Genomic DNA, 13497 nt, shown 5'->3' on the forward strand with positions numbered 1-13497 from the left:
GGGAAGGGATTTGTGATTGCTACTCCTATGTCACAAATTACGTGACTGGCTTGCTCATTAACTCTCTAAATGGCTCGGGAATCTCAGACGTATACTAATTTTATCATATATATTCATTCCCAAATTTAGGAAGTCTTTTGTTGTCACAAATCAGATATGATAATAGCTTCAATATAGAGGCAACTTGTTTTTTCACTCTGTTACTTTAATCCCCTATTCCCCTTATCGAATTCTCATGAAAATTGCAAAGATGTTTTTCTTATTTTTAGTTTAATGATGTAAACAAATGACCAAAAAATAAACAAATACAGCAAGAAATTGATCAGAAAAACCCTACTTTCATTCTAGTAAGACAGTGATTGGGGGAAAAAATCTATTTTAGATGCATCACAATTCGGACATTGACGATTATAAAATCGATTAGTAAACGTCAATCGATATATTTATTTTAAATAAAGTAACGCAGACCGTTCTAAAAATTGGCTGACTGCAGCAGAGTGAGCCACCTCACAGAGAAATCTGACCAACTCCTTGATTATAGGGCACTTGTGTTCCAGTTTTGCAAACATTTCCATTAATTTAATAAATGTGATGGTTTATAATTGAACTGTTTATTACAAATACACTGTTTTTAAAAATTGCGAGTGATGAATGCTTCTTTAGCGAAACAAAAAATATGTAACTGCACCCATATAAATTAAAGATCCAGCAATGATCAACTTTTAATCAAATCGTAGCTCCCTAATTGTAATCGTAATCGGCTCGTGAGGGGCCCCAAAGATTCTGAACGTCTTGTGATCACAGTTGCTGATATAAATTAAATAATTGGACAAGCCTGTGCTGGATAAGTGGCACACAAATATTCAATGATTTAGAAATCTATTGTGTCAATTAGGGGTGTAACGGTACACAAAAATTTCGGTTCGGTACGTACCTTGGTTTAGAGGTCCCGGTTTGGTTCATTTTCGGTACAGTAAGAAAACAAAAAAATATTATTTTTTTGGTCATTTATTTACCAAATTTGCAAAATCTTCAACCAAAAATATTTTTCTTAGGGGAATATTTGATGTGAGGTAATGGGAACCTGGGATAGGTCAATAATTCATTATAACATTAATTTGGGTGGCGACTTGTCCAGGGTGTACCCCGCCTTCCGCCCGATTGTAGCTGAGATAGGCGCCAGCGCCCCCCGCGACCCCCAAAGGGAATAAGCGGTAGAAAATGGATGGATGGATGGGTTTTGAGCAATGACAGTTTGAAAGAAAAAAAAACAGTTTTGTTTTATCAGTCAACATTGCAACTTTTTCTAAATGATATTTAACCTTCAAGCCTTTTTATTTCACTTCTGTTATATTTTTGTTTATTTGAATAGTATTTTTAGAATGTGCCGTGGGCCTTTAAAACATTAGCTGTGGGCCGCAAATGGCCTCCGGGGCACACTTTTGACACCCCTGCTATAGATAATACAAATTTTAATCTGATAAATAAATGGATAAAAAGCATAGCCTGGCGACGCATGCTCGTTTATCATAACTCTCTCGTTCTCTGCCCCTCTCTCACGAATGCTGCTGTTGCGCGTACAATGTGTTTTGTTTTTAAACCCTTCTTAACCCTGAACGTAAATTGTTAATACACGCAACCATAACTCAAAATGCCAGACCTTTGAGGCATTTAAGAAAATCTGCCCTGACAGCACCGCAAAAGAAGACATGTCCGGTGAAAAGAGGACGAATGGTAAGTCTATCTTAGCCCGACCGCTGCTAGCACTGGACATGCCTCAAATGTCCGCCATTTTGAGTATTGTTTACGCTACTTATTATGTCCGTCTGGAAACCCGTTCGGTTCACCTCCACACCGAACCGAAACCCCTGCACCGAAACGGTTCAATACAAATATACATACCGTTACAACCCAAGTGTGAATGGAACTACTATCCTTTAAGTGTGCTGCAAAAGAAACCTCTTCATGTATGCCAATTTACAAACTATTAATGCATCAAAAATACACACTAGAACAAGAACATTAATTCTAATTGTAAACTATATTCAAACTTATACTTTACGGTTAAAAGTTAAGTAGCCTGATGGAGCTGGCATATTCAACTACATTCTCTATTGTATTCTAGTGACTGGGACTCCTCACAGTCAGCAAAGAAAAAACCATGCATATATTTCAAGACTTTTGATGTATTAGTCATCACGTGAGGCCAAACAACATCTAACGGGACTACATTTTTGACAGTAAAACCAAAACCTGAGTGTTGAAACCCAACAAAGCACTGAAGATTAATATATCGCTATACAAACAGATATTAAAATACTTTGTATCAAAAATACACTTTTGACTTCATGCAAAGGTGAATTTTCCTTCATTGCTAAGCATTGTGTACAACCTAGTAGCAACCTAGGTAATAGTTACAGAGCTTTAATAAATACCCCATTTTATGTAGCTCCCCTTGGGTGTTTTATTATTTTGATAATGTATAATAGCGGACCAAGACATAATCGCTTCATCCATGCATTCTAAATCAACCAATTAGCAATAATTATATCAAGCATACATACCCAGAGGTAGTAGGTGAACTGAAGGGCAAAGATGGCAATGCCCTCATTGTCAAATGAGCCAGCGACAGAGCGAGAGATGTAGCCAGGAACAATGGCAATGAAGCAGGCTGCCAGCAGCCCTGCACCCTGGTTCCACAGCTCCCGTGTCAGCAGGAACGTGGAGATGGCAGTGAGGCCGCTGAATACAGGTGCCAGGAAGACGCACACGTCTCGAATGTGGACGGTGATATGAAGCAAGTTGAGCACATAGTGGATGAGCCCAGCAGTCACCATTAATCCTGGGTACACCTGTGTAGAGCGGGGAGAGAGGAAGAGGTGTTACTGATAAAAAAGAACGATTTGTTTGTGTGTTGATTTTAGCTACAGCAGTCAATGGAACAACTGAACTAAGTAAGAGTGACCGATAAATATCAGAAAGATAATTATCAGGCCAAAATGTTGACGCCATCCTGATAAATTCATTAACAGTAAAAAATAGCTACAATAACCAAATAAAACAAAAGCGCCAATGAGGCAAGATTACCCGTGCTGTGATGGAGGTGAGAAAATCCAGCAGCCCTTTTCTCATGCTCGTGCTGTAAACAGCACGTCACAAACTTCCCTTAAGCTCACAACAATAGTAAACAAAGATGGCGTTTATGTTGTGGGAGAATTTCACGGGTTGGAGAGCTTCTTCTTTGCGACAAATAGTTTTGCAAACATTCTGCGAGGAGGCAAACAAGATGGTGTTTCAACACATCTAACCTAATCAGCCACCTGAAACTTTCACCGCCGCTCCTAAAGTAGCTGCCCCAAAGCCAACCTTTAAAAAAGGTGTGCACAAATTATACAGTTAAACCTGAACTTAAAACATAATACTTGAGTTTTCGGAAAGAGTTTGTAAAAAAAATTATATATTGTGCATCCCTTAACTGAGTAAATCATTAAACAGTACCGTATTTTCTGGACAATAAGGCGCACTGCCGGTGACCGGGTCTATTCAGGTCTTTTTTCATACAAAAGGCGCATCTAATTATAAGGCACATTAAAGGGGTCATATTATGATTTTTTTTCTAAATTTAAAACACTTCCTTGTGGTCTACATAACATGTAATGGTGGTTTCTTGGTCATAATGTTGTATAGATTGATTCATAGACCACATTCAAGTCGCTTTCTGACAGTTGACTAAGGGTGTGCTGTTTTTGGGCAGTCCTATTTACGTGGCTCACCTTCGACAACGTCTTCTCCTCGTCATCTTTGTTGTAGCGGTGAAGCGAGCAAGGACGGGAGTTGAGGAAGAGTCAAAAGATGGAGCTAACTGTTTTAATGATATTCAGAATAGCTTGAATCAACAACGGAGCAGCATTTTCTCATCCGTGGTTCACCAGTGAAACAACGCCGAAAATGTGCCCCCTGAAATACTGTCCGACCGAAACTCTAATAACTAAAGTTCCGTGGATGAATTATGTAAACCCAGTTCACTGGTAGTTTTTAGCGCTTCCATAGGGAGATATGTTAGAAATTTAGCGGCGGTTGTATGCCCCAAACAAGAAGATAGTGAAAAAGAATAAGCTTATCGACTACAATGTTTCCACGGACTACAGTGGCGGAAGTGCGCAAATTTTCAGGACTTAAGTAGATCTCAAATACAGATCAGCAGATACCAGAAGGTAAGAAAAGTTGGTTTTGCATAATATTGTGAAAAAAAATGACAGATAATGTCTGCCATTTTGCGGTCCTTATACACACCATAGTAATAGTTGTATCTCTGACTACTGTACCCGTAATGGGCCGACAATCCATTAAGCGGTGCGGCTTCGAAGTCATACCAAAACATTTTGACAAATTTTTGAGTGCAGTGTGTAATGTTCTAATATTTTCAATGGAACATTTTAAGTTAGGGCAGCACGGTGGTAGAGCGGTTATCGCGTCTGCCTCACAATACGAAGGTCCTGAGTAGTCCTGGTTTCAATCCCGGGCTCGGGATCTTTCTGTGTGGAGTTTGCATTTCCTCCCCATGACTGCGTGGGTTCCTTCCGGGTACTCTGGCTTTCTCCCACTTCCAAAGACATGCACCTGGGGATAGGTTGATTGGCAACACTAAATTGGCCCTAGTGTGTGAATGCTGTCTGTTTATCTGTGTTGGCCCTGCGATGAGGTGGCGACTTGTCCAGGGTGTACCTTGCCTTCCGCCCGATTGTAGCTGAGATAGGCACCAGTGCCCCCTGTGAGCCCAAAGGCAATAAGCGGTAGGAAATGGATGGATGGACATATTAAGTTTTGGTGTTTTTTACTGGTGTCATATTGCAGTTTATACGTACCTCTTATGTTTCACTACCATTTACTAGGAGTGTAACAGTACACAAAAATTTCAATTCGGTACATACCTCGGTTCAGAGGTCACGGTTCGGTTCATTTTCGGTACAGTAACAAAACAACAAAATATACATTTTTTGATTATTTAACAAATTTGCTAAATATTCCACCAAAAATATTTTTCTTATTGGAATATTTGATGTGAAGTAATCGGAAACTTGGATAGGTCAATAATTCATACCATTTATTTTGATTCAATATTATGTTTTGAGCAGTGACAGTTTGAAAGAAAAAAAAGAGCTTTGTTCTATTAGTCAACGTTGCAACTTTTTCTAAATTACATTTAGCCTTCAAGCTTTTTTATTTCACTTTTTTTTATGTTTTTGTTTATTTTAATACTATTTTTAGAATGTGCCGTGGGCCTTTAAAACATTACCTGTGGGCCGCAAATGGCCTCCGGGGCACACTTTCGACACCCCTGCTATAGATAATAAAAAATAAAATCTGATAAATCTATGGGTAAGAAGAAGAGCCTGGCGACGCATGCGCATTTATCATAACGCTCTTGCTCTCTCTGTCTATGCCCCTCTCTCACGAATGTTGCTGTGTGCAGCACTTTCTGTTTTTGTTTTAACCCTTTCTTAACTCTGAACGTACATTGAAAATACACGGAACCATAACTCAAAATGCCGTACATTTGAGGCATTGAAGAAACTCCACCTGGACAGCTCCGCGAAGAGGACATATCCGGTGAAAAGAGGAGGCTATGGTCAGTCTATCATAGCCCGATGCTAGCATGCCGTGTGTTTTTTTTTTTTTTTGATCGGTTGAAACTTTTATTAGCAGATTGCACAGTACAGTACATATTCCGTACAATTGACCACTAAATGGTAACGCCCCAATAAGTTTTTCAACTTGTTTAAGTCGGGGTCCACATAAATCAATTGATGGTGCCTCGGTGTGCATTGTTTACAAAACGTGCGGTGCGCTACTTAATATGTCCGTGTCGTTCGGTACACCTCCGAACCGAACCGAAACCCCCGTACCGAAACGGTTCAATACAAATACACGTACTGTTACACCCTTACCATTTACTGGTCACATTTATTACAGCATGTACCAAATAAAATGACTTTGCGGTCGGTAAGCACAACCAGAATTATTCCGTACATTAGCACCGGTTTATAAGGCGCACTGTCGATTTTTGAGAAAATGAAAGGATTTTAAGTGCGTCTTACAGTCCAAAAAATACGGCAAATTGAACGTATATTGAAGATTTTCAGAAAAAAAATGTGTGTGGGGGTTGAAGTGGTATTTAGTTTTGTTTGTCTATGCACGGTGCAATTGTCTGTGCACAATATGTATTATTTATTGCTCAATTTCTGTTTTTCTCCTTGCGTTTTACCTTTGCAGCTGTATGGAGCCATTGCAGCTGGTTGTATCAGCTCTGTGTTCTCGATATGTTGATTTCCCTTCTTGTGTTCATACGTCTTTATTTTTTGTGAACTTTTTGTATATGCACTGCAACCACTTTACCCAATGTGAGATAAATAAAGTCTATCCTACCATATATGCCAGATAATATATTGTGATACATACTGGCATAACATACAAACGGCAGCAATGTATATTGGAAAAATGATTTTAAGCCATAAAGCAATTCCATAGCTTAAACAAAACATGACTAGGGGTGTTCCTCTCCTGATTTATGCTGCCTTTTTGTCCTGGAAGTCATCTTGTGTCCAGGGAATTATTCTAAACTATTATAAAAGTTTGTAACAGGTACAAAAACTAAAAAAATAATTTGGAGAAAATAAAAATGAGTGTGTGTTGGCTTCACGGTGGAAGAGGGGTTAGTGCGTCTGCCTCACAATACGAAGGTCCTGAGTAATCAGGGTTCAATCCCGGGCTTGGGATCTTTCTGTGTGGAGTGTGCATGTCCTCCCCGTGAAAGCGTGGGTTCCCTCCGGGTACTCCGGCTTCCTCCCGCCTCCAAAGACATGCACCTGGGGATAGGTTGATTGGCAACACTAAATTGGCCCTAGTGTGTGAATGTGAGTGTGAATGTTGTCTGTCTATCTGTGTTGGCCCTGCGATGAGTAGGCGACTTGTCCAGGGCGTACCCCGCCTTCCGCCCGATTGTAGCTGAGATAGGCACCAGCGCCCCCCGCGACCCCAAAATGGAATAAGCGGTAGAAAATGGATGGATGGATGGAAAAATGAGTGTTCTAGTCATAGCATTGATGATATACTGATATTACCCTTGGTATCTACACCACAAACAAACGGATTGAGCCGCTATTCTCTTACGTGTCAAGTACTGACTGTGACAATGCTGACACCCCAAAATGTGTTATATTTTCTTCTCTATATCTTAATAATGCATTCATTAATTTCCTGTGAATATCTGCTTACCTTCTAGTGCAATGTGTGCCATATACATGTCTTCCCCTTTACATGTTTGTTGTTGTTTCTAGTTACAGTGAGTGAGTGACTAGCTTAGCAATTAAGTGTGCCTGGTCCAGCTTGCTCTTGGTATGTTTAGCACCGTCTCAATGCTAGATAATGATACTTAATAACGATACCTAAGATACTAAGAAATGCATTTTATTTACTGGTGATAATTATTAATTTGGAGAGCAGCTCTACACTATATATGGAGACTCACATTAGGGTGCCAGCAATGCAATTTCTAACCTGAGCACCTTAAGATAATCTTTCATTGGTGTGTTTAAAAAAACTATTGTCAACTACATAAACCCGAAAAAATACCAATACTTAAATGAATAGTTAATTTGTTTTCAACATTAAACAAATATGCCTGCAACCTCCAGTCCTAAATGACAACTCTTAGCTGAATCAAGTATATAATTAACGTAGTAATGCCTGGCTGATCCAATTATAATTCTAGGCAGCACATTGTTAGCCTTGAGTAACGGAGTTCTTAGTTAAACATGTCAGCAATGTCCTCGATGTGTGTTCATATTATCAGCAATCTATGCATTTTGCCTTGCTGTTCATCAACTCCTGTTTTAATCTTTAATTGGCCAGCGCCTAGGAGACCAGAGCTTGATCTAGTACAATACAAATCACACATGGCTTGCACCTAAACTCAATGGATTATTAATATCAAGATAATTGCAAGTCATCGTACTACATTTTTATTTCTATTAAACCGGTCTTACAATGCAGAGAATAGTTCATGTTACCTCAGCTTTGTTCTTTGGATTAATAGATAAGATTCTGTGCTGTGCATAATTTATCAACGCTTACTAAATTGCATTCATTTAGTGCATTAAGTAAATGTTGCATAACAATAACGCACGCAACAGACTCCTCAAGCCGAACCCAAAATGCAATGGTGTCATCTATAGGGCACCAAAGGTTTTTTATTTGCCTTTATATTGTTCTGTTGGACGATAAGAATCCTTTCTTTAATATCTTAAGAGAAAGCGTGTCTGGCAGTTCCTCTCTGCAGAGTGGAAGGTGGGTGGTAGTGAAATGGAAATAAGATGACTGGTCCATGCAAAAGAGAGATATTCTTTTGAAAATGAAGAAAAATGAAGAGGCAGCACGATTGTAAAAAAAATGGTAAAAGATTAGGACACATTACAAAAACGGCAAACAAAAAGGACTAAAGTCTGACTGAAATCACATAACACGTTGACTATATGGAAAGAAATGTCAATGTCCGAATGTGCAACGAGACTTGGCACATTCTTAAAGATGAGAACAACTGTGTAAACTGACTGACTACCAGTGATTATGTTCCCATGCACTAAATTAGTCTGACTACTCAAATAGTTAAGTTTTTTTGTATTTTTACACCAACATGTGAAGTCCCAGTGTCCATGGACACACTCTAATGCCCTAATTGGTCATATGCCATGTGCCTCTGGTGCGCTGGGGGGCGCTTCATTCCTTTTAGCACAGATTAATATATTGCTTTTCCGGTTGATCTATGACATCACACCAAAACAAAGCGTCTTTGTTCTAGTTGTACCTGATGTCTGGTGTAATATTGGCACAGATGACAAATATCAAGTTTCTAATGGCTGTGTTGATGTTAAATAGCAGACAGCATCAATAAATGATCATAGACTGCATAACGAATATGACGCCACCACCAAGAAGGTCTCGGAACAGATGCAGGTCCGAAGCAAAGAAAGACTGGTTGAAGAGAGGTGTTTTGAATATATTTTGGGACGGAAAATCGTAGAAACAAAACTCTTGGAGTTAATTTAAAAGGCTGTGTGGATTGATGAAAGTTTAAAATCCGAAAGAAAAGACTGTTTGTGCCCTGATAGCGCTACCGCTGAAAAGATTTGTGTTCGCTTTCTAATATACAACACTTCCTACATTCTCTTCCATCTCATTTGTATTTCATCCAGGAGTCTGCATGTGTCTCCATTCTTCGATTCCTTAGCTACCTTCCTAGTTAAACCGTTTTTTTTCCCACCATCGATGCACTTCAAAATGATTAATAAAGTCTCCTTTTTATTCCAGTAGTTCCCTATGTTTTGATTAAACTGTATCCTATATTCTTTGTTACATCCCGTGCATTGAGAGTAGAAGACGCACGATACGAAGAGTACCCTTTGGCAGCACACACCCATTCAAGAGATGTGGTTTCCAATATCATAACCTAGTTGTGTTAGTCTGGTTTCTCAAAAGCCAAACATGATCAGACTAAGGTGTTTCCATGAGTTGTAGGATGCTTCCTTCGAGCCGAACTATTTAAGAAATCGGACTATTTTCTATGTGTACATGTATGTGTAAGCAATTGTACTGAGACTCCTATTTTGTCAAACTGGATTTAAGTCTACTTTGGCATATTTTTCCAGAAAATTCCGTTCAAATCACAATCAAAACTTGCTGCAGTACAATGCTTGCTTTGTCAATTCTTTCATGAATGCAAGTGGCATTAATGTACTCCTTGCAAATAGTCTTAACTCCACAGCAATAAATCGGTGATAGTGCTGAACTAGAAATCAGTCGACGTTTTTTGTCTTTAAAACAACACGAGCGCTCGGGTTGTCCGTGAAAAGAGTCACACGCTCGTTATGTTACTTACATAACTGGAGACGAGAATAAACGTAGCTACATGGACCTGGTGTCGCGCGAGACTAGCAATCAGGGGACAGTTTATCTTTAAAACAATGCGAGAGTCATGGCTGGCTGGCTGCCTACCAAATAACTACTCACAAGATATGCAACGTCAGCAACGCAGACAGTGTCCGTGCTGTGCCGTCTGTCAATATTGTAACATTCCAAATAATGGCAAATCAAAGACAAATTTCCAGTTTGTCTTGCTTTAAATCACAAAGTGCAGTATTCTCACACAAAAGGCTAAATATCTGTGTTTTGCTCTCTTTTCCGACAACTTTCCTTACCCTTTAACTCCACAACACAAGTCAATTGCTTCCCATCCTTATGCGGAAGTCCGGCCCCCCAGTCAATCCATTGGCTAGAAATCATAGGAGTCTGTGACGACACTAACCGGACTTGACTCTTGAAAAATAAATATTTGACATGTTACATGTGTGTTTCCCTTTTTATTTATTAACATTTACTTACCAAAACATCTTTGGGAATAAATGTTGTGTTTTAAATATTTAAACTTAGCGGGAGCATGTCATATTTATAGAATGTGCTTTTACTATATTTGAAGATTAATGTGCCTATGGCTGTTCTCATTCATCGGGTTATTATTATTCTTATGGCATTCAAATGATCAGTGGTCTTGGAAGATGTTTGGTTTGGCCCTCATCTGAGTAGTTTTCATCAGTTCATGCTCATAACTGATGCTCATAGTTCATGGACAGATTTAGTCTGATCTAGTCTAAGCACTTAATGCCAAGGTCCTAGCTGTTTATCCTCTACATGAGCGTATGCACAGGAAGGAGTGTTTTTTTGGTGTGAAACAGAATGGGTACCATCAACAAATGTTAACCATATAATTGAATAAATCATACACGAGCCAGCTGCACTGACAGGACATTGAGGAGCCAACATAAGCTGGCTGAACCCAAGCCAAAGATAAAGAGACTTAAAAACTCTACCCTGCACGCTGCAATTAAGCTGTACAATGACACTAAATATATAAGTAACATAGTCATATACCAGAATGCTAACCATTTCCATGCTGCTGCTGCCCTGAGGATGTTCAAAATGTTTAAAATACTGTCTGTTATTTTAATTTTTTTATTGTTTGTTTGATATTTATTGTAAAGTTCAGCTGTTTTTTTAGTGGGGCCTTGGCTCCACTGCAAGCATGAATTAATAAAGTCAAGTTAAGTCACCGTATCGAATTGCTCATACACTAAATCTAATCACACGGAATCCTACATACACTAAATTGAATCGTTCTGTTTTATAAATAAATTGTTTTTGAATCGCGTTGTAACCCATGTATCGAGATGGAAATCGAACATCGCAAAGAGCTTTACATACCTAATTATCACAACAATATTAATAAAAGCTCTATCTTGAGTCAAATTCATATAATTTATATCATCAATATCGCTAAACCGTAGCATATTGCATTAATAATGGATTTTTGGACGATGCCAAGGGCCAATAAATAACGAGCTGGACCCCTACGTCCATTTTTAACATCCCTGCCATCAGGAATTATTAAGATTGCATAACCACTGCAGCCCCGTGACAACATAATGTAAAATTCAGTGTGCGTCACTCTACAATCTTATGTAATTTGTATGCAATTCAAGCAATGAAACAAAAGCTTGTGAAAATGCCTTTAAATCGGAGTTAATCAGAGCGTGACATTTTGTTGTGGCGGGACTTACTGTGCCACCAACAATCCTTCCCAAGGGGTACCATGCTCTTTCATCAAACCAGTTGAGAAACTCATAGAAACCATTGGTTGTGAGATGATGTGTTGATCTGTAGTTGAACCTAAAGAAAAAGACAAAAGAGAAAGAATTTTGAAAGAATATTGCAGTGCACAGAAGGCCATTTTCATTTTGGTCGCATTGTTTGCCAAATACAAAACTGTACGCTGACATGCCAAAAACAGTCTCAAAGGCTGTGGTGTGCTTTCAAGAAGTTTCGGGGACAGACAGAATAGGTAAGATGATTTGCTTTGTTGTTAAGGAGAAGGCACATCTCATATTCAATACAAGGTTTTGTGGTGATGCCAGCTGCTCTCAGGCAGAGGTGTCTAACTCATATCAGCATTATAGGTGCCATCAAAGGGCCAGTTCTAACTAGAAGATAGTAAATGTAACTAATTGTAATGTAAAAAAACAAACTATAGACATACAGCAAATTAACTATTGCTCTAAGTAGAAATACATTTTCATGTTATATGGTAAATACTTGCTTTAGTGCCTCAGAGACTTATTTTTTTGGATAATTTTTACATATATAACTCCAAAGCGGGTGTATGGAAGTATTGACCAATCAGGGTTCCTGTCAGAGAAGAACTTCATCAGATCATCAACTTTACATTTGCATGTTATGTAAACACAGTGATCTAAATGTCTTTAGTTTGATGTAGTGTCTAAAATCAACACTATCTTATCACCACTTTGTTATCCCATGAAACAAACTCAAAGTCTTTAAATTATGAATAGAAAGAACATGATACAAAGAACAGCAGGTAACATGTACGCAACAAACGTCAATTTTATTGTGGTCTCAAATTAGCCATGAGAGTTATTTCCTTAGCAGTCAGACGCTGTTTACAAAATGGCACAGCTCAAATTCGGGATTCGATATAAAACCATCAATAAAACAAACACTATTACGCTGTATACAAAATGTGATTATTGCTTTAAGTAGGTCTCTAATAACCTTTAAAGACTCACTGCTGGGGTTGAATGAGAAAGGGGGAAAAAGAAGTTCCCACATATAACATAAGCAAAACTGAAAGAGTAAGTGGCACTTAGGTCTGGCCAACAAAAATTTTTGTTCAATGATATATTGACGTAAAAAATGTCCATAATGGATGTTCCAATCAGGATTTTATGCTGCCAATTCTGAAACCTATTGTCCAAGAGTAAGATAGGCCGATTAACTCCATCCAACCATTTTCTACCGCTTGTCCCTTTCATTGTTGCGGGAGTGCTGGAGTTAGAGTTACTCAGCTGCATTCGGTCACAGGGCCAACACAGACAGACAGCAGTCACACTCACATTCACACACTAGGGCCAATTTAGTGTTGCCAATCAACCTATCCCCAGGTGCATGTCTTTGGAGGTGGGAGGAAGGTATCCGGAGGGAACCCACGCAGTGACGTGGAGAAAATGTAAACTCCACACAGAAAGATCGAGCCTGGTATTGAACTCAAGACTATGCAGGACGTTCGTATTGTGAGGCACATGCACTAACCCCTGTCACACCGTGCTGCCCTGGCCGGTACCAATATAGGTTAAATGTATAAACAGTAGATTTTTCAATGTATTTATAGTGAGTGCTATTGACTGTGTAACAAATAATAGCAACATAATTATACTACTTTATTTTTTTTAAATAAATACAGTTGTTTCTTTTAAATATTTTGATGTTTGCCTTTCAAAGTCATCCTGTGTACAGGGAAATATTCCCCAAGTTTGTAAAAAAATAAGGAAAACAAAATGTGTTATTTTATTATTGTTTCACTGTAGCTAGTAT

The 13497-nt window shown here is 38.7% G+C and overlaps 1 protein-coding gene across 2 annotated transcripts in view; it reads right to left on the reverse strand.

Annotated features, from left to right (window-relative positions):
• stt3b (STT3 oligosaccharyltransferase complex catalytic subunit B) overlaps positions 1-13497 on the reverse strand; it is a 106584-nt gene that overhangs the window by 60294 nt on the left and 32793 nt on the right. For both annotated transcript variants that reach the window (XM_061882121.1, XM_061882122.1), the window contains exons 2-3: positions 11670-11778; positions 2565-2852 (exon numbers count right to left, since the gene is read on the reverse strand). In XM_061882121.1, the coding sequence (XP_061738105.1) occupies positions 2565-2852; positions 11670-11778 (397 nt within the window). The remainder of the gene's footprint in view (positions 1-2564; positions 2853-11669; positions 11779-13497) is intronic.

This window comes from Nerophis ophidion, linkage group LG21 (assembly GCF_033978795.1).
Source record: "Nerophis ophidion isolate RoL-2023_Sa linkage group LG21, RoL_Noph_v1.0, whole genome shotgun sequence".
Lineage (NCBI taxonomy): Eukaryota > Metazoa > Chordata > Actinopteri > Syngnathiformes > Syngnathidae > Nerophis > Nerophis ophidion.